This window comes from Monodelphis domestica, chromosome 1 (assembly GCF_027887165.1).
Source record: "Monodelphis domestica isolate mMonDom1 chromosome 1, mMonDom1.pri, whole genome shotgun sequence".
Classification (NCBI taxonomy): domain Eukaryota; kingdom Metazoa; phylum Chordata; class Mammalia; order Didelphimorphia; family Didelphidae; genus Monodelphis; species Monodelphis domestica.
Window position 1 is genome coordinate 538,705,001 of NC_077227.1, and position 21,641 is coordinate 538,726,641.

General features: G+C 36.7%; 1 protein-coding gene across 5 annotated transcripts in view; it reads right to left on the reverse strand.

Moving 5' to 3' along the window:
- Positions 1 to 21,641, reverse strand: part of ASAP2 (ArfGAP with SH3 domain, ankyrin repeat and PH domain 2) — a 260,772-nt gene that overhangs the window by 85,242 nt on the left and 153,889 nt on the right. For all 5 annotated transcript variants that reach the window (XM_056813322.1, XM_056813321.1, XM_007476157.3 and 2 more), the window contains 5 exons: positions 19,474 to 19,559; positions 13,785 to 13,860; positions 12,946 to 13,032; positions 3,400 to 3,503; positions 3,238 to 3,307 (listed from right to left, as the gene is read on the reverse strand). In XM_056813322.1, the coding sequence (XP_056669300.1) occupies positions 3,238 to 3,307; positions 3,400 to 3,503; positions 12,946 to 13,032; positions 13,785 to 13,860; positions 19,474 to 19,559 (423 nt within the window). The remainder of the gene's footprint in view (positions 1 to 3,237; positions 3,308 to 3,399; positions 3,504 to 12,945; positions 13,033 to 13,784; positions 13,861 to 19,473; positions 19,560 to 21,641) is intronic.

Genomic DNA, 21,641 nt, shown 5'->3' on the forward strand with positions numbered 1-21,641 from the left:
GGCTCCTTACTGAATTCTAACTCTTGGAGTAAATCTCAATTTTCTTTTCACATCCTTCCTGAATCTGCCACTAACCCAATTCTGAAAAATTAACAACAGGGAGTAATGAAAATTATTTGACCCTAGAGCAAAGTCATATGATACTATAAAAGAGGACGAGGATCATTTCTTACCAGTATGAGGAAATCAGAATTATTAGCATTAGCCAATAGGGAACCCTAAATTTGGGCTTTAACATACACTGGGGGACATTATTATCTCTCAGCTAGTTTGTGCAGAGGTGAGGGAAACCAATAATAAAAGTCTAAATTACTTTCCAACTTCCAAGAAAGGTCTTCCTCCTTCCCCCAACACCACAAATATATTTTCTGATTCCTTCTTTTAAAGAACTGATTTGCAGCTGTGCACCAGATCCTACTCCTGGATGCCATTTAGACAGTTGCACTGGAAAAGAATCCCTTTTCCTAATTGCTGATTAACACATGAAGAAGACATTAAATTTATAAAACACATATACATGACCAAAAAAAACCCAACCCAACCCAAAACTCTTAAACGACTCTTCCCCAGCATTGATTTACTTGATTCATCACCTGCAAAGTGTGACTAGATGAAATAGCAAATGGAGTAGGGAGGTGAGTTTCTGATTTTTAGTAAACATAGGATATCGAAGGAGACAGTACTTTTAGGGAAAGGAGAAAAAAGAACTCAGTGATTGTCAGATTATCCTCTTCATTTCTCTTGGCAAAGAGGGAATCAAACAGATCTTATAACTAAGAACTCTCAATCTGCTTTCTCATCTTTGGCATGCCATGGCTGGTTCAATCTGTTCCATCCAGAAGCTGCTGGAGACACAGACAGAGCTCCTCATCAAACCTACTGAGGGGCCACATGTTCACAGAGTGAGGGAATCCCTAGAGAGTTTTTCCCCTCCAAAGACAAAGCACTAATTAAATATGCAAGTTGTGTGACAAACTGAGTTGTCAGCTTCCTAGTGATGCTGGTTACAATAATGTGAGCAGCTAGAAACTGGGACATCACATCAAATTTTAAAGGAATCCAAACCATCTTCTGAAGGAAAATTCAAGCAAAAGGCTGTGATTTCTAAAAAAACCCCAAAACAACAAACCTCACATGCCCAGGAAAAGAGGACAATCAGTGGATTCATAATACAGGTGCTTGTTTATACTTGTGTTGTGAAAGAATAATCATTTATTATCTTAAACTATGGCCCAGAGTCTTGATTATATATCTTCATAATTATATGAAAATGCTGCATGAGCAAGAATCAATGCTCTCCAAATAGCTTTGAAATTAAAGCATGTTGTTATTCCCTGATAGGCTCTCTGTAGAAATCAGTAGACTTTAATTCAAATAAACTAAAGTCTACTGATTTCTACAGAGAGATATAAGAGAAATATAAAAATAGCTCTAATTAATTCAACCCTTTAATATATACATAAATAATACTTATATCCGTATTTGTTGTTTATCATGCCAAAGCAATAGAAGGTTCCCTACTTTTTTCTACAAAACTGCTTACCTATAGAATTTAATAGCAGAATTAGTTAGAGAAACCAAATAACCTTCTATCTCTAGAGCTATCATTAAGTGAAATGGGCTGCCACAGGAGGCAGTGGGTTCCCCTTCAGTTAAGTCCTTGAATCAAAGGCTGGAGAACAATGTATCAGGGATGCTACTGACAGAATTCTTGCTCAGGTATAGGTTGGAAAAAATAGCCTCTGTGTCTGTGATAGGTATCTGGGAAAGTTGGAGCCTCAGCTAGCAAGTCAGAAAGGAAAAAGCAAAAATATGATTTATTTAGTGGGTCTAAGTTCATATTACTGCAAACATAATCCTCTTCTCCTGAACTTCAGATTTCCAGAGTTCCAATAGCTTAAAAGAACATTTTTCTCCTCTCCTACCAAAGTGGGTACTTTGTTATGAAACAAATACAGGAAAAATTAGCCAAAAAGGACAAACTCTAGGAACAAAGTAGAGGTCTCTGACAGTGAGACACACATCTTCAAGCCCAGAAACTTGTCAGGAAGAGGGACAACTTATGGACAACTCCCTTGCTGTTTCTAAAATCAACAGACTTCAAAGCAAAGAGTTTGTGGCATTAAGGCCACTTGCCAACTTAATTAAGGAATGATCACATAGGATCCTTCAGGATAATTTGGCTCCATGTGATATTTCTAAAGAAGCCCCAGAAAGGGACAAAATACACACAACTTGGAGATACCATCTTCTAACTAGAATCCTCTTATGGGTGATCTCTCCATAAATGGGCTTCCCCAGAAAGCCATTTTAAAGCATCCTCCTAAGATAGTTCTGGCTTATTGTCTGATGGACCCTATTATGGCTTCCCTAACTGGATTTCTTCCTCTGTCAAGTCTCCTGGAAATACTACATGATGGCAGATCTAATGGACAACATGTTTCCTTTTTACTGGAAAAGGGAACTGCTGCTGTTTGGATGTGATAATATACTAAAAAGGGAAATCACACACACTAAAAATTGGGGGAAAAAATCCAGTGAGCCCTCCCCACGCTGACATCTTTTTTCTTTGTTAACTTCCCATTTTGGGACACTCATTCCAATAATGTAGATCTAAGGCTACTCTGAGGCATCTAGGTATCACATTAGATAAAGAGTGCTGAAGCTGGAATTCAAGAAGATGGGAGTTCAAATGTGGATACAGATACTAGCTGTATGACTGGGGAAATAAGTTACCCTCAATTTGTCACAGTTTCTTTATCTGTAAAATGGGAATAATAGCACCTAACTCAAAGGATTGTTGTGAAGATCAAATAAGATATTTGTGAAATGCTTAGCACTATGCCTAGTCTATACCAGGCACTATATAAATGCTGGCTATTCATAATTAAATAACAATATAATTATTAAGTAAATTATAATCATTAATCATTATTGCTATTATTACTCTACAAATTCATTTTAGTGAGCTATCTGGAACACTGATAAATTATGTGATTTGTTCAGGGTCATATAGCTTGTAAGTGTCTGAATCTAGATTTGAACTCTGACTTTTCATGATTGTAGATTCTGAAGCCAGCTCTCCATCCATGATACCATGATGTCCCTCAATTTTATCACTCTAAAAACGCAAAACAAGATTAAAAAAAACCCCAACACAAACATACTTCAGTCTTATAAAACATATACATATGCTTATAAAGAGAACATGAAATGGGAGGGGGCTTAAGTACTTACGGTACCATGGGATATTGTCAGAAAACCATTCTTAACTGAGCATTTCCTTTTTTGCCATACTTTTCTGATCCTGTTTTTTCAAAGAACACAAAAGAACTTCAAATTTAATACAAATAGTGTCAAAATCACAAAGATTTTATTTTTCGAAAATACTTGACTTACCCATCACTTTTCTTGTAGAGGTTACCATTCCTTTCAGTTCCATGTTCTTTATTTCCCTGAGGCTGGTGTAAACTATAGGTTGTACTCTGCCGAATTTGTGAATCCTAAGGAATGGTGAAGAAATGACCAATTAATAATTAATTAGTACCAAAAGAGACTTCAGAAGTCATGTATTACAACCCCTTCATCAATTTTAATCCTAACCCAATTAAATTTTTTTTTAATTGGATAGATTCCCTTCCTATAAAAGTAAATAACTTTTCCCCTTACTCCATGCCCTAACAACTCATACCAAGAGTATTTTATTTCATGTTCTTTGCCAGTAAAGGAAAATGGCAGCTCGTTCTGAGACATAGAAGAGCCTATAAGAACTACTCAACACAACAGGGAATGTGGGATGTTAACAGCACACCCAAAACTTCACTACTAATTATTGACCTAGACGTCACAGAATATAGCTTACTGAGGCCCCTGAGGATAAAAGTTTATTTGGTTTCCTATCTCATAGTTTTTTCTCACCCCAGCTCCACAATGACTCAAAACCAACAGTACTGAACCCAAGTTTACTTTAGGTCACTGAACTAGTGGATTTTAATAATATTGAAGTTCAGTCTACTGGGTAGAGGGAGAATCCAAGTGAGGGTTTTAAACTAGAAATCAAACTAGGGATTAGTGTTTCATTTACTTGACTACAGACAAGGTTTGGAATAAATGCTGTGGGGAATGGGATGCTGTATCAGTTTAGGAGGAACAGAATGCATTTGAGAATAAATGACATAAATTTACAAGTGCCCCCAGTCAGCACAATTTGGCGATTTCTTCTAGCTTCAGTACTGCTGATGATTCAGCATGAAGTAGGAAGTCACTGTAAAAATTCTACACTTTAAGTTGCCCAAATCACCCATATACATGTGGGACAAAAGCACAGCTAAACAACTGGCCATATGAGAAAAAACTGCACATTTTACCAAACTGCAAGACCAGTCTGAATGAATAGAGTGAACCAGCCAATTAGAAAAGAAAACTAAAAAAACAAAACTGAAATAAAATTGAAGAGTTCTTTCTGGGTCAGCATTCAATATCCATTTCACTTTCTTAAGTATAAATGAACACAAAACATACTGAGTGCATAAATACCTGAGGGAACCTAGTAAGGGAGTGATCAGAATCACACAGTGTTAGTCAGAGAAGGTGAGTCCTTGAGGTGAATTTTGAAAATGAAAATACAGATTGGAAGGAGGGAGAGCAGAGGACATTCCAAGGGACATGAATTAAAAGTGTTATGCACAGAGAAATAGGAAGAAGCTGTGGCTAGTAAAATGAATCTCGATGGAGGCCACAGTAGGAAGTGACAAGGAATTAGGTGGGATGGCATAAATAAGCAAGTTGACACAGGGTCCTGGATGACAGGCTGAGATTGGATTTAATCCAATTAGGAGTCATTGCAGCAGGCAAGCGTCTAAAAAATATGCTAGTTGCTTTGGAGAGGGCAGACTGGAGTGGGGAGAGATGAGTCTGAGAAGTAGACAGAAGGATACTACAAAAGGTTGTGTTGAAATAATTGGCAGAATTTGGTAATTAGTACCATCTCTCACATCACCTCCCTGCTTTCCATATCCTATTGCTGATTACTCTATACCAAACCCCAGATGATTCTCTCATTCTCTACCTCCTAAGCACTTTAGCCACGTGCTGATAAGTGGAGCTGCAAAAAAAACAAAAAACACTAAATTCTGTTGATCAAGGATGCTACAACTACATCTGGTCTCAACTGTACCCTCATTGCAACAGGGGTAATATTGTGTTCCTCCCAAGCTGATTCCTAGTCCCAATCTCCAGAGCAGCTCTTCTAAATTGTATGTCTCCTCAAGCCTTTCCCAATACTCCTTCCCTCCACCCTCTACTTCCTCAGCCAAAGACCCTGCATTTCCCCAGGAATATTAGAGGCTATTTCTGGGAACAACATCTTCTCCCCTCCACCAAATCTCACAACATTCAGGCATCACTCACTACTATTCTCTCCTTCACTACAGTGTCAGATGAAGAAGTGGTCCTTGTCCTTACATACACCTTTGATCTCATCCCCTCCCAGGTTTGTCTACTCTGATCCTATCTTTCTCACAACATTTTCCATATTTCCTCTCCATCACACACCTTGGGTACAGGTCCTGATTACCTCACACTGAGATGTTGCAATAACTTCTGATTTAGTGTTTCTGCAACAAGCTTCCCCTTCAATTTAATCTATTCTTCACTCAGTTAACAAAGTGATTTTCCTAGATCATAGGTCTCATTTGTGTCACATCCTGCTCTCAGTTTTGCATTAAAGCTCTTCATAGCCTAATCCATTCCTATTTTGCCAGTCTTCTTATATTTTACTTTCCTTTATATATTCTATGATCCAGGGACTCTGATCTAGTCTACTTGCTGTTGCACTCATATAACTCTACCTCTTGGCATCATGCCTGGGAATCATCTCTCCCCTCATCTCCAACTCTTTACTTTACTTAGATTCATTCAAAACTCAGTTCAAACACCACCCTTTTCTGATGGAAAGGACAAACCTACTTCTCCAAGAGATGGGTTTGGACCCCGACTCTCTGGTACCTACTATGTCTTAAAATGAAAATGAGGATACATCCTATCAAATACCACTGGGAATAAGTGTACTGGAAGGGGTATGGAAAGATAATGAACACCTAAATGAAATTCTCAGAATGCCTAAGAATAAACCTGTCAAAAGGATAAATCAAACATCCAAGAAGTGAAACTATTGATTTAATAAAAACCCACACAAAAATGAGGGGTGACATCACATGGCTCAGTACTGCTAAGTGTGTACATTCTAACGATATTAACTGGCATGACTTGAAGACTTTCTGAACAGGACTAAAAGGTATTCATTCATCTTAGTATAGAGAGTCACTAAAGCCCGGAACTAAGGAGGAAACCAACATAATTTTTTTTTTCTATTTTAAATCCTGCATTTATTGAATCAATTAAAAAGTCAAGTCACTGAGCTAAGTACTAGGAGTACAAATAAAGTCTCTGCTTTCAAAGAGTTCCATGGAGGTGATGACATAAATAATTACACTGAATGAGGTCAAACTATCTTTTAAAATTTTAATTGTTTTAAGTAAGTAGAGCAGCATTTACCACACAAAATTTTAAACCTACCTTCCTCCTAATTATTCCTGCTGAAAGAAGACTGATCTAACCTGGAGAGGTACCAAGATTATCTTCCTTTTCATGTGATAAATTGCCACATGTGTTCCTTTCCATATTCCTTTATATAGACATTCCATCCTCCCATAAGACCCAAGTTATCACTTCCTGATGAACTATTCTGGGAAATAGGATCATGAAACAAGGTAGCAGACTCTTTATTTAGGGAGTCTAGCAAACTGTTAGTCAAGGTTGTCTTGAATGCTTCACTGTCTTCATTCATTATCTCCAAGCAGATCAGAATGATGCAGTGATTATCTTCAAAATAAGTAGAAACTGATCACCAGAAGATGAGATGAACATCCAAGCTTAAAGCAAGAGTTCTTAACCTTTTTTGTGCCATGGACCTCCATTAGTAGTCTAGTGATTTATAAAATGAAATACAAAGGATTATAAATTATATTGAAATAGAGTAACTATTAAAATTAAGGTCATTGATCCAGGGTTTTTACAGGTTATATCTTAAGTGGGTATCTTACTGTCTAATGATGTTTGGATTTTTTTTATGGCACTTCAGAAGGATCTGATAATATTCTATAAGTATCTCATAGCCATGGCACTTTAGGATCATAGGTTTTGAAATTGAAAAGTACTTTGGGAATCATATAGTCCCATCCTATCATTTTTTCAAAGGATGCCTTCCTTATCCAACTTACAGATGACAACAGTGGGAAAGAGAACAAATACAATAGATGAGAGAATTTAAAAATGTCTACAGAGGTTAGACTATTAGAACAAATCAAATAAGATAAAATTAGAGATGAATGTTTTCACTCTATTTAGAACTTTTTATTTATCTGGTCCAAGGGCTCACTTTTTGGTGCGGGTCCATACGACCCTTTGGTCATCTGTGATGCCTACAGATCCCTTTTCTAAATGTTTTTAAATGCATGAAAAGAAATGCACTGAACTACAAAGGAAACCAATTATTTTGAAGTACTGTCATCAGGGGTAGTTAGATGGTTTAGTGAATTGAAAGCCAGGAACAGAGACAGAGGGTTCAGGGTTCAAATCTGCTCTCACACTGCTTAACTGTGTAACCCTGGATAAGTCAATTGCCTAGCCCTTACCACTCTCCTACTTTGGAACCAACACATAGTACTGATTCCAAGTATTTAAAAAATGCAATTATCAAAATATATTTTAAAAAGCAAATTCATAGATTCCATGGATTTTTGTGGTATTAGGCACAGAAATCACACTTCAAAGGGTTGAAGAATGAGTAATAAGGGAGTGAAACCAATAATTATAGACCACTTGGAATCTTAAAAGGCTGGCAATCAATCAGCCCTCATGGATTAAATTATTATATTTATGCCGATGGCCCTTAGGCCTAGTTTCCTCCCCAAGCTCCAGGTCTGCATCTCAAGTTATCAGGAGGACATTGCAATCTTGTTGTCTTATAGGTTATCTCAAATTCACCATGTTCAAAATTGGATTCTTATCTATCCCATTATGACCACTTAGGCCTGCATGACTTCTTACCTGCACCAGAGGTTTCTTAGCTGGTTCCCTTACTTGAGTCTCTCCCCATTCCCTTCTTCCTCTGAGATTTCCCTAATAAACTTCATTGGTTTCCTATTAACTCTCATATAAAACAGAAAGTCCTCTGTTTTGGGCATTTAAAGCTCTTTGTGATTTAGCATCATCCTACTTTTCTAGTGCCATTACACACACCTCCACTCTACACCACCTAGGGAAAAAAAAGCCATCCATCATGGCTGCATATCAGATATATTCTTGTTCGATCTGCTTTACATAGTCCACAAATGAGGGGGAAGATATGAAAAAGCAAAAGAAATCAGATAACTGACAATCACAAAGTAATAATAATGAGCTAAGCTTATTTTATACTTAGAGGTAGAAAGAAGGGAAAATTCAATTTGCTAATCAGGAATCTCATTTTAAAATTTATAACATTTATCTTTGGGCATCTAGCTGTCACAATGGATAGGGCACCAGGTCTGGAGTCAAGAAGATCTGAATTTAAATATGGCCTCAGACACATGAGTTGTATGACCCTGGACAAGTCACTTCACTCTGTTTGCTTTGGTCCTCATCTGAAAAATGAGCTGGAGCAGGAATGGCAAACCACTCCAGTATCTTTGCCAAGAAAACCCCAATGATGTCACAAAAAGATGGATATGTCTGAAAACCACTGAACAACATTTTTTCCCCCAAACAATTGCACATCACCCCCAGCTTGGATTATTGACTATTTTTGATTGTTAGTGCATCAACAAGCACCTAAAGGTACAATTTATAAAAGCACCAACCCTAACAACAGTGGGACTTAAAGGTTTAATCTTGGCATTTAGCCAGTTGGAAAACAACACAGACAGCTGTAGTAAGAAATATGTATTTGATTACCTATGTGCTCATGGGGTAGACAGACTAGGGGGAAAAACCCTTTAAATGTGAAGATAGGGTGAGTGTGCTGGTAAATTTTTTATGCTTCTCTGCAAAGCTGGAAATAGCAAGCAATGTGAAAACAGTCCCATGCTCCCAAACCTCCTAGCAGTACTCAAGCAAAGCAAACACAGACCTTGCACTATGCCCAGAGGGCTGATAAACCTTTGAGTTGGCTCTGATTGTTTTTTTTTTAAGTTGGTGCTTTTCTTAGCTGTGCTCAGTCTTCTAACCCAAAACAAAAGCTTCTCTCACCCATTCCTAATAACTCACTGAACAGCCACTTTGGGATACTAGAAGTGTCTTCCAGGGCTTCCACATTTCCATTTTCAATGTATATTTTTCCCACACTCAAATTCTTTTTTCTTTTAAAATCCTTGCCTTCTGTCTTAGAATCAATAATCAGTATCAGTTCCAAGGTAGAAGAACAAAGGCCAGGCAAGTGGGATTAAATGACTTACCCAGGGTTACATAGCTAGGCTCTGTCTGAGGCCAAATCTGAACCCAGGACTCCCTGTCTCCACCTCTGGTTCTCCATCCACTGAGCTACCAAGCTTCCTCCACACCCAAATTCTTTTGCCATTTTTATGCTTTCTGATGATGTTTGCAATTGTCACAGCACAATAAACTATTATCTATGTTGTGATTAAAACCATTGTGTTTAAAAAAACTACAACACACATTTCTACAACCATTTATTAAGTACCTACTATATGCACTGCTCTGTAATATGCCCTGAGGAAGATGCAAATCCAGGGGGAGTTGTGAGACATGGACAGAGACAAGTAAAATGAAAATTTTGAAAAAATGAAAAATGAGAAGAGAGATTAATCTCTGCCACAAGGTTAAAGAAAGGTTTCATGGAGAATAACAGCTAACATTTATAAAAAACCTTGAAGTTATGAAAAGTGCTTTACATGTGTTATCTCACTTGATTTGAGAAGGTTGACCTTTTGAGGTAGTCTATATCAGTAGGTGGTAAGGAGAGGAAGCGTCCTGCATCTAGACTGCCGTCATGTTTACCCAGAAGTCTCAGAGAAGGTTGAGACTGGAGCTAGGTCTTGAAAGGTGAGCAACTCAGTAGGCGTTGACAGAGGCAGAACATATAGGCAATATGGAATGTAATGAGCAAAAATGCAAAAGAAGGAAAGGCTGAACTGTGTTTATTTTGTCCAGTCTGCTTATAAGAGCTACTAAATTATGTCTAAAGATCCCTGCAAACATCATTGTTACTTATATTTTATTGTATTTTTAATTATTTTGTTAAATATTTCCCAATGACTTTTCAATTTGGTTCAGTCTCTCTCTCTCTCTCTCTCTATCTCTCTCTCTCTCTCTCTCTCTCTCTCTCTGTGTCTCTCCCCCCACCCCCCATACAAAAGAGACACCTCTAGCCAGGAGCCAGGGCACATAGTGTGAGGTGATGCTACAAAAGAAGTTTGGGGTCACATTGCCAGGAGTGTTCAATGCCAAGCTGATGAATTTGGGCTTTATTTGGTAGGCAATGAGTAACTAACAACAATTTTTTTGAGCAAGGAAGTTAATCATGGAGCATTAAAGAAGGAAGGAAGGGGGGGGGAAGAGACAGACAGACAGACAGACAGACATGTAGGAGACTGTGCTACTAATCTAGGCAGAAGGAAGTAAGAGCCTGATCAAGGTGGTAGTAGAAGTGGAAAGGAATAATTCAGGACATAAATAGGGTCTTAAACACACAGACAGACATGCACCCTCCCATCTCCCCCCCCCCCCCACACACACACAAGCAAAGTGAGGAGGGAAACAGTGCAAATACAAATAAATGGGAGGAGAATGTGAAGTCATCACTAAAAACATTCACAAGATATCAGAATGTGGGCCATGAGAACTAGAAGGCAAAGCCATAAGAGCTGTGTCCCTGCAGCCTAATCTCCTTGAATGATGCTCCACAGAGGGCCCCAAAGTACTAACACACTGAACCAAACAAGGCTAATAAGCACAATCCAGCCTCTCTTTTTAAATAGTCACTGAAAACAATTCACAGAGGAATTTGCACTGTAGAAAGACTGATCACCAGGACAAAAATACACATTAACTCATTCACAAAAATACAGTTCTTCCTGTGAATGTTTACGACGACAGCTCCCCAGTGCACTGAAACCAGGAAAATACACATTTCCATACACAATGGACAAAAAAATCCAGGAAACTTCACTAAGTAGCTAAACCAAGGAACTGGATTTAATTTATTTTCAACACCAGAAGGAAAATGGCAGTGTTCCAGGCTTCATTTTGAGTAGGCAACTCAAAATGACGAATTATGAGCTCTGGAAGTTCCTGGTGGCAAAAGGGACATCAATTTCACTGTTTATGGTGAACTGGGAGAACTAAGAGTCTCTATGCCCTATCACAGATTTTGTGGATAGAAAAGGAAATAAAGGGTTACAAATTTAATCTACTTTCAGCCAATCCAATAGCAAGGGGAGAAAAATCCAGTTTCTTGATGTTCAAGAAAGGAACATGCAAAGTACTTCAATTTATAGAATACTAAACTACTTACTCTCCTAGACTTCGGTCACAAAAGGCAAATGCATTTTGAGGAGAAAAAATAACAATATTCAGTTATAGCACAAGAATATAAAAGAAAAACTCTTAATGCTGAGCTTTATGTTACTACTAAATTAATTACTAGCATATTAATACGAACCTGTTTTCTAACATTTATTAAGCACATCTTAAAACATATTTCCTATTGTGGAAAGCACACATACATATTTAAAGCAAACAGATATATAAAGTTAAAGAAAGCTTATGCTTATAAAGACAATAGCTTAATGATGCTATTTTGAGCTTTATTACAGAATCTACCTTTAAAAATTGAGTTCAACTACTATAAGTCCTAAGTAACAATATTCAGCGACAGGTAAGAAAAATAAGCTCAGCAAAATGAAGGACTGGACTAAGATACCTAACTCTAACCTTAATATTCTTTCTACCATACTATGACACCTCCCCTCTCAATGTATTATTTTGGTTTTCTGTCAATCTAATTTCTACCTTGGAAAACAGATTGAAACAAAATAAATAAGTAAATCCTTGCTTTCTGGCTTCGAAGCAATACTAGAAATCGGTTCCAAGGTAGAAAAGTGGTAAAGGCTAGGCAAGTGGGGCAAGTAACTTGACCAGGGTCACAGAGCTAGGAAGTATCTTAGGCCACTTTGGAACCCAGGACCCTCCTGTCTCTAGACCTGGCATCTACCCACTGAGCCACCTAGCTGCCCCTCAAGTCTTTTTTTAAAACCCTGTTTACATTATGACCATATATATCCTAGGTATATAAAGAGCATAAAAATTAAAATATTAACATTTTAGTCCAGATCAACATAAACAAAATCTTTTCCTGTGTAACATAGAATAATGGCATAGAAAGAAGGAGACAACAAGAACAATTCTGGGGCCCATTTCCCATGCAGGTGATACACAGAAGTGACTGTACAGGGTAGCATGAAGCCATGTCCACAAGATGAGAAACAAAAAAAATCTTGCTGACTTTTTTTCACGTTGGACTAAGGCTTGGATTTAATTGAAAAACTAAACCAGTCATTTTGGGATTGTGTAGCCACAGGCTTGGTCCTTAAGGACCAACATGACACCTATTTTATAATCCTGTTTTAAGCATCAGAGGCTTAAGGAACTAGAAGGCAGCACCAAGCTTCCTTATTCCAACCTTCTCCATTTACAGATAAGGAAACTGAAGTAACAAGTGGGTAAAGAGCCCAAGAACATGTCAGAAGTAAATAACAGAATTAGGGTGTAAAGCCAGGGTCAATGACTCCAAATTCAGTGACCTTTCCTCCCTACCAACCAGTCTTTCAAAATTACTTAGAAACAAACCAAGAGAACCAGAGATCCTACAAAATTAAATCTCCTCACCTCTTTTTGTTCAACCTGAAGTGCTGATTTTAAAATATCACGTAGTTGTATTAACTGCTTCCTTTCTTCATCTTGGGCCTGTTTGATCTAAATTAGATGGAAAAGGCAAAACCTATGTAAAAAATGAAGAAAGCCAGAAGCCTACTGTTCACAAGAAAATGTATTCTTTGCTGATGAAAACATGATTTTTCACTTGTTTATCTGAGCATACGTTTGGGGGTTTTGGTTTTATAAGATTATTCATTTATAAAAATGAACAATATGGAAATATATTTTGTGTGATAATACATTTATAACCCAGATTGAATGGCTTGCCAGCTCTGGGAGGAAGGAGAGAAGACAATTAGGATCATATAACTTTGGAAAGCTTAGTGTAAATTTGTTATTACATGTAATTGTTACATAAAAATTACATGTAAAATTTTTTTATAAAAGAGTGGGAAAAATATATCTCTTAATTAGTAAAATATTTCAAAAGTCAAACCCAGGAGAAGCAATAAGTAGGAATGTGAAGAAATTAATATTAAGTGGTGTTAGAAAAATTACTCAACACAAATAGCTTAGTTTTGAAAAAAATGTACTGAATTATGATACATTCTAAGAAGAGAAAAACTAAGCTGTGTGGAATAGAAATTTGCAATTTCATTTATTACCTTTTTATATTCTACATTGGACATAGGAATGATCAGTTTTTGCTTTTGTTTAATTCAGAATATTTTTAAGGTATTTCCAGACAGAATAGTATAGGAATTCAAGAACACATAGTGACAATATTTGAAATAAAAATATTTCTTTAATAATAAAAACTTTTAACACTAATGTAGGAAATCACATCTTACTATATGAAGGTCTGTTGAAAGTGTTTCAATGGAGGGTTTGAGGGTTTCAACAGCTTTCAGTCCATCCTGGAAGAAACTAAAAAACAAAAATTGGAAAAAAGACTAAGTCATGAGGGAAAACACAATTTAGATGGATTTTCAGGGCTATTGCTAATGGGAGAAAGGAAAGGGGGAAAAGATTACTTTAACAGGGAAAGGACTAAGGAGTCATATAACTATGTAAGAAAGATGGGAAAGCACCTCAAATTTTTGAGCAAGTAACAATTAAATGGCACTTGCAAAGTTAGGTTAGGAAATTAAATCTGTTTTCCTGATTCTGAGGAGCTATGTTAAACTTGAAGAAAAAAAATAGTCTATGCATTTTATTATTTTTCATGTCACCTAAAATGTCTTCTTTGCCTGCAACATGCACTGGGAAAAATGACTCTACAGACAAAATGGCTATGAAGAATCACCAACCAGAGCCTTCTGATTGATCTTTTGATGTAAAAAACCTAAACCCCAAAAGTATGACTAGAAGGAAAAAGAGAAGAGCTAGGAAATGAGGGCGTGGGAGTGGGGTGAGGAAGAAAACGGGGGAATAGAAACTAGAGATTTTTATTAGAGAATTGAACTATATTGATAAGTAAAAAGGGGAGGAAATGAGTAAGAAACTGAAAACTGGGAAGAATAGAGAAAAACCGCCCACAGAGCCCAAAGGATTATAAACTGAGCCAAAGGAAATAGGAAACTTAGGCTCACAAACAGTCAAATGTCCAAGTATGTAAATCATTAAAAAAAAAAGAAAGGCTACTCACAGATGCAGTACTTAAAATGAATAGCTCATGATAGATAAATGGAGGGAGAGATAGGTGGTACAGTGATAGAGAGTTAGATCTGGAGTTGGGAGAACTTGAGATCAAATGTGGCCTCAGACACTTCTTAGCTGTGTGACTGTGGGCAAGTCACTTAGCTCCATTTGCCTAGTCCTTGTTGTTCTGTTTTAAGTTGTTACTAAGACAGAAAGTAAGGGTTTAAAAGAATGGAAACATCTAGAAGAAGGTAGACTATCAGCAACAACGTGCATTTCTCTGCAGCTATGTTCTTTTCAATGTTTCATCCTGGCATGGAGTTGACTCTTTAGTCCTTAAAGATGGTACAAATGGTGTACAAACTCTGACACATTCTGCATCAAAGCAAGAGTAAGGACCATCTTGAGGATGGACTCGTATGTGCATCATCAGAGTGAATAGCCTAGCTAAGTGCACACGGGCTCATTAGCAGGCTGGCTCCAGAATGATGAATTTTTGGCTACACCAATTCACAAGGTGTAGAAAGAGAATAAAAATTTAAATATTAACATTTTAGCCCAGATCAGCTTTTTCTACTTCTACCTTCTACTGAGGAAGAGACGGAAGCAGTCTTCAACCCCAAACAAATCACAGATCCGTGAAATAGCAAAGTCTTTGTAAAAGTGCTGAATTCAGGCAGAAATTGGCATTCTGTTGTTTCAGTCACGTCTGACTCTTTGTGACCCCTTTTTTGGGGATTCCTCAGCAAAGATATTGGAGTCGTTTGTTATTTTCTTCTCCAGTTCATTTTACAGATAAGGAACCTGAGGCAAAGAGAGTTAATTGACTTGTCCGGGGTCATAGAGCTCATAAGTGTCTGAGACCAGATTTGAACTTAGGAAGATGAGTCCTCCTGATTCCAGGCATTGTGCTCTATCCACTGAATTAACCTTGATGCCATCAGAGCCAGAAGTCAAGGGTTTGATTCTAGACTGTGACATTTGTAAAGACCCAGAGCAGATCATTCTAATCTGTCTTTGCCACAATTTCCTCATCCGTAAAATGGAAATAATAAATCTTTGCTATTAATTACAAAGTGGTGGTGTAAATAAAACAGTGTTTGAACTGGAATACAAGATGAGGATCAGAAGAGGGTGGTGATGAGAGAGATGATGGTGGTGGTAAGCAAAAATATTTTAAGAGACTTAAGATAACTCAGCATTGGTTCTTTAAAAAATCTATGCATATCAACCGAGGACCAAGTGAAGGAGAATTTTAAACAAACTGCTTTTCTTAATTTATCTTGGGCAAACTGCCTTTCATCTCAGGCATAAGCATTTTTGTACAGAAGAGGTATTTCTTTACACCCTACATTATCCTTTTTTTGGGATACCTCCCTCCCCAAATCAAGCACCACAAATATATGAGGTTATAAAAACAAAGAAGCCCAGAAAGGAGAAAAGGAAAAAAGAAAACATAGGCTGTGAGTTATAAGCAATCATTCAAAGTCATGGGGATCAGGCCACTACCGATTTCACATCTTAATCTTTAGGACTACAGTGTCAAGGGTGCAGAAGTTGGAAAGTGTGTTTCATCCTTTGACTAGAAGTTCCAAGTTTAAGGGAATTATGGGTATGAGTTAGTAACTAACCAATAATAGACAAATTTCAACCTATAATAACCCCAGTGCAGAAATATCCCATGGGAAAGTAAAGCTCTAAGAATCTTTGCAACCTAGCAACCCTCTTGATACTGAGAAAGTCTTACAAGATGATCTGTAGAGTTAAGCTAAACTTCCTCAGACATATTTATTTTCTTAAAGATGTCAGAATCATCAGAACTAGCTTGATAAAATAATATTAATAATAATAATACTAAAAGCAGCTAACATTTATATAATGTTTATAGTAGGGTAGGCATTACCTCAAGCACTTTACAATGATTATTTTGTTTGATCCTCACAACAATCCTGGGAGGTAGGTGTTATTATTTATTCCAATTTTATATTTGATGAAACTGAGGCAAATGGAGTTTAAGTGACTTGACCAAGATCACAGGTCAAGCTAGATTTGAATATTTACTCTTCCTGACTTTAGCCTTGTTCCACTGTGCTGTCTCTAATGAGAAAGTCAACATAATGCTAGACTTGATTTTGAATCTCACTCTGACTTTTACAAGGTATGTAAATGCCACTTTCTATGTAACCCTACCCCTCCACACCAGCTAGTAGCTTCCCACTTGCTCCTTCAAATTACCTTGAATTAACTTTGTATTTTTTAATCTATATGAATGTATCCATTCTCTCCACCCAAAGAAAATAAATTCCTAGTGTAAGGATTTATTTCTTGTTTGTCTTAGCATTCCTGTTGCCCAAGATAATCCCTGACACATAGAAGGCACTAAATAAATGCTTACTGATTTATACATGACCTTGAGTAAGTCATTATAACTTTTGTGAACTTCAGTTTTATCATCTATAAAATGGAGGTGACCAACAGTTTATGGTGTGTGCTTACAAAAACAGTGCAGAATTGAATAGCCATTGACCATTGCCATTCAAAAGTGAAATGTTGTCGAAGATTCTAGTAGGCTAAACTATTAGCATTCTAACCTTCAGTCTAAAGAAATATTGATTTTAACAAACATTATAAACTCTAGTTTTTTTTCTACCCTACATATCAGGGCTTCTTGAATCATGTTCTTAGTTCTTCCATTTTTTAAATGCCCTTAGAGTTAGTTCTCAAACTTTCCTCAAGTTCTTTTGCCCCAAAGTACCTAAACTCTTTCTGTTAAAAGGGAAAAAATAACACCCCTAATCCTAGATTTCTTAAGAAAGCAAATAATCTAGGATGGGATTGTCTCTAAAGACAAAAAGAAGAAATAATGATGATAAATGACAATACTTTATTTGTACTCAGAACAGAATAGCCTCCCCATATCTACTTCTACTACCACCTGCATCTATAGTGTTCTAAAATAACAAAAATGTTCAATTCCCCTAGTGATTTTGAAGGGCATAATAAATATATCCAGTCAGTCAGTGTGAAGCCCACTTTTAGAAAGGTCAGTGGGTTTATCCTGTACTAAAGCACTTCAGCAATGCCTCATCATGGCAAAGAAGGATGTGGACTCTCAAAAGCCAAGCCAGCTTTGTTGGGTCCTAGAAGGACTTCAAAGTAATTCAGTGGCATGGAGGACTTATAGACTGGTAATCAAAAAGTTGAACTCTGATCTTAGACATGTATTAACATGTATTAATTAATGTATTGTGCTACCTTGGACTATGCCTCAGCTTCATCTGTAAAATGGGAATAATTATCTTACTTCTGTGATTTTTAAAATTCCTCCATCTTGCTTGGCCTAGCACCCAAGAATGTGCACACCCACACTACAGGGCATGTGCTAGGTAATGACAAATCAGAAACAACTAACTGCTCCCCTGGGCTGTCCTAAGCCAAGCTTGAGCCACCATTGGCACTTGTGAGATGCAGGAAGTGAGGTAGAGAACAGCCTCTGGAGTTCACTCACTTCCTGTAGAGGGGGCTAGACACCAGTTCAATCCTGGAGCTCGAGCTGGGAGGAGGCCTGCAGACAGCTTTCCTTCAGATCAATCACTGAGTGATAAGGACTGACTCCCCTCTCTGCCTTGGCCCTCCAAGGCCTAAACTCCTTCTGACTCAGGCTGAGCCAGAAGGTTGAGTTAACTTCTTTCCTTCTCTCCCTCCCTCTCTCTCTCTTTCTTTCTCTCCCTCTAATAATTTCTTACTTCTGTTGTAATTAAATTACCACAAAACTCCATTCTGACTTGAGTGTTTCATTTAGGATTTAAGAAATTAAATCCTTAGCAACCAAAATATAATTAATATAATCAATTTTTAATCATAAATTATATCTAACACTTCCAAAATTATAAATTGAGATATTTTTAAAGTGCTTTACAAACCTTAAAGTACTATGGAAATGTTAGCTATTATTTGCAAGACTGGCAAAGTTCTACATGTGCTTATCATCAGAAGCAAAATCTAGCTAATTAGTTGAGGAAAGTTCACCATTTGGAGGTTGGTCACAAAAAAAGGAATTTTTTTCAGCAACTCATGCAGCTATGGAGAGGACTACAATCTACCTCAGTGGTACAAATGCCCACACTGATAAAATAATTTATTTTTTAAAATACTGAAGTAAATTTGGGCCCATAAAGGTCAGCTTTTTCTTTTAATTGACAAAAAAAAGACCCAAAAAAGGTCTGTTGCTACCCAACTGGTCAGTTTAGGCAAATAAAAAAAATAGGAAACCTTTGAATAACTACTGAGAAATAAAGTACTGACAATGAAGAGACTTACTTCCTAAATTTCGCCCATGCAAGGGCATAAGAGAAAAAAAATTAAGAAGTATAATGGCAATTACCCTAAAACTAAAGTATAGGCTAATATTAAATTGTTATGTTTTAAATGTGCTACAGGGTGATGTTTTCTATCCACAATTTAGTTTGTTTCTCAAGCTTGGAGTTCTACACCTATATAAAAACACATATCACATCTCTCTGTGCTATTTAACCCTAACTGCATTTTAGAAACAGAAAAAGTAAATATTGAGCTCTCATTCTTGTTTATATGCAATCCAATATGCGTCACACCAACTGTATCAGTGACTCAAATACATTTTAGTCTAATGTCACACCATCAGTGCTATCAACATTTAAAATTTGATAAACACAAAAGCAACAGAAATTCAAGTCTGGAACAAAATACTTTCTCCCCCTCAAATAAAGAAAAGGCAAAAGTACTCTATGAAGACAACAAGGAAAACTGTAATTCTGAATGAGGTCCATATTTAAGTATATTTCTTTTCCGTATTAAATACCCACAGTTGTCATGAAAAAAGATACATTTGAAGTACAATCATGAGAAAGAAAAACTTACTTGCACTGTGCATGAAAATACTTGATCAGGTTTTGAAGTAAGTCAACTCCCTTTTTAATCTTGATTTCATTAACCTTTAGTAAATACTGTTAAAAAAAAAAAAAGAACAATTCACAGGAACGACCAGGCAATAAAAGCATACTATGTCAGTAATAGAAGACCAACTAGCATCTAATCTCTCTGAGAGTAACAATCACAGTCTTTATTCACTTTTTTGTCTTCTCCAAATGCAAATTATGCAATAAGAGCTAAATAAACATTTTCTTTTGCAATTTTAAATGAATTTATCATTTCTATATCAGAACAATTAATTCAGTTCAAACATTCAGTAAGTCTCTATACAATGTACAACGAGCAATCTGAAGGTACACTCAAGAAAGGAGAGGGGAAGAGGACTGAGATTATGCTACAGGTGTATGAAAGAATGCAAAATAATGAGGATAGATTTTAAGTCAGGAAAAGTGAATTCAAATTCCAGCCTTGCTATTTACTAGGTGTGTGTACCATGGGTTAACCACTTTTCTCTAAATATAAAGTAGAAAATGACACTAATAATATTTAAACTACCTATCTCATAGGGTTATTGCAGACAAAATGTTATAATGTCAGCTAGGTTGCATAGTAGAGAGCACATCAGATAGATTTGGAGTCAACAAGACCCCAGTTCAAATTTTGCACTAGTTGTATAACTCTTGGCAAGTCACTTAATTTTTATCAAGTTTTCTCATCTGTAAAATGAGAATACTAAAAAAGCACCACCTCCCAGGATTGTCATGAAGATACAATGAGATGATATTTTAAAGGTGCTTTGATAGATAAATGACAGCTATCATTATGCTAGTGCTAAAGAAGTACATATATATAAATATATATATATGGTGAATTTTTATAGGGAGAATATTGCAAATGCTGCTTCAAAAACTAGTCACCAGGGCTGTAAAAAAAAATAGGCCTAAAAATCAGTGATCTAAGCCAGCTAGAACAATAAATTATCTAGTCATTTAAAAAGAAGTAATCAGAATGCTTTAATACTTAAAAAAAAAAGACTTTAGTAATTACTAAATAAGTGTAATACCTCCTTCCCTCCATGTGCCTTTTTTAAATGCCTTTTCCATGTAATTGTATTTTTTTCTGATGTTTTTCATATACCCTATAGCCAATGCACATACCAGAATTCTAATTCTGTTGTTTGCTTGGCATTATTTCATAAGTATCTCCCTGAATTTCCATATATTCTTCATCTTTGTCATTTTGAAGGTGGCACTAATAATTCTGTATGTTGCTATATTACAATTTGTTGTCATTCTGCAATCATTGTGCCCATTTCCAGATTTTCATCAATAAAAGCTGCTCCAGTTATTTTTATACACATACAGCCATCTCTCTCCTTCGTAATACCCTTAGGGCAAAATCTACATAATGGAATCATGAGTTTCCTTTATTGGAGATCTCCTGAGAAAAAGACTCCATGACCAACCTCTTATTACCCAAATAGAGTTGAACCATCCTGATGGTCAGGGAGTTCTTCATTCATTATTTTAACATGGAAGAGGCTGAAAAGAGCCTCAGATTGGGAATCAGAGAATCTAGGCTTAAATATTTGTGCTACTCCATTCAAATGACTCATCTCTCTGAACTTAACCTTCCTCCTCTGTAGAAGGAAGGAACTGAATCAGCTAGCCCCTTCTGACATTAAATTCTTGAATCCCAAATTGCTTAAGTAATGCATGTTCACTGCTATGTGGCATAAATCATTTCAATAAGAAGAACTGAAGCTGTTGGTTGCACAGAGGATAGAGTGCCAGGCATGGAGTGAGGAAGACCTGGGTTCAAATTTGGCCTCAGACACTCATGTCCTAGCTGTGTGACCTGGGCAAGTCACTTCACTCCAACATGCCTAACCTTTGTCACTCTTCTGTCTTAGAATTTATACTAAAAGAAAATATAAAGGTTTAAAAAAACCTGAAACCTATGGAAATCTTTACAGTTTGCAGAGTACTTTGCATACTCATTTTTGAGAAGCCATAACAGTGTGAAATTTCAAAGGTATTATCGCTATTTCATTGAAGAGGAAACAGTATCAGAGGGGTTCAATGATTTGCACGTGGCAGAAAAGCCTATGCTTAGTCACAAAAATATGAAAAATAATCATTTCCTATACTAATGTA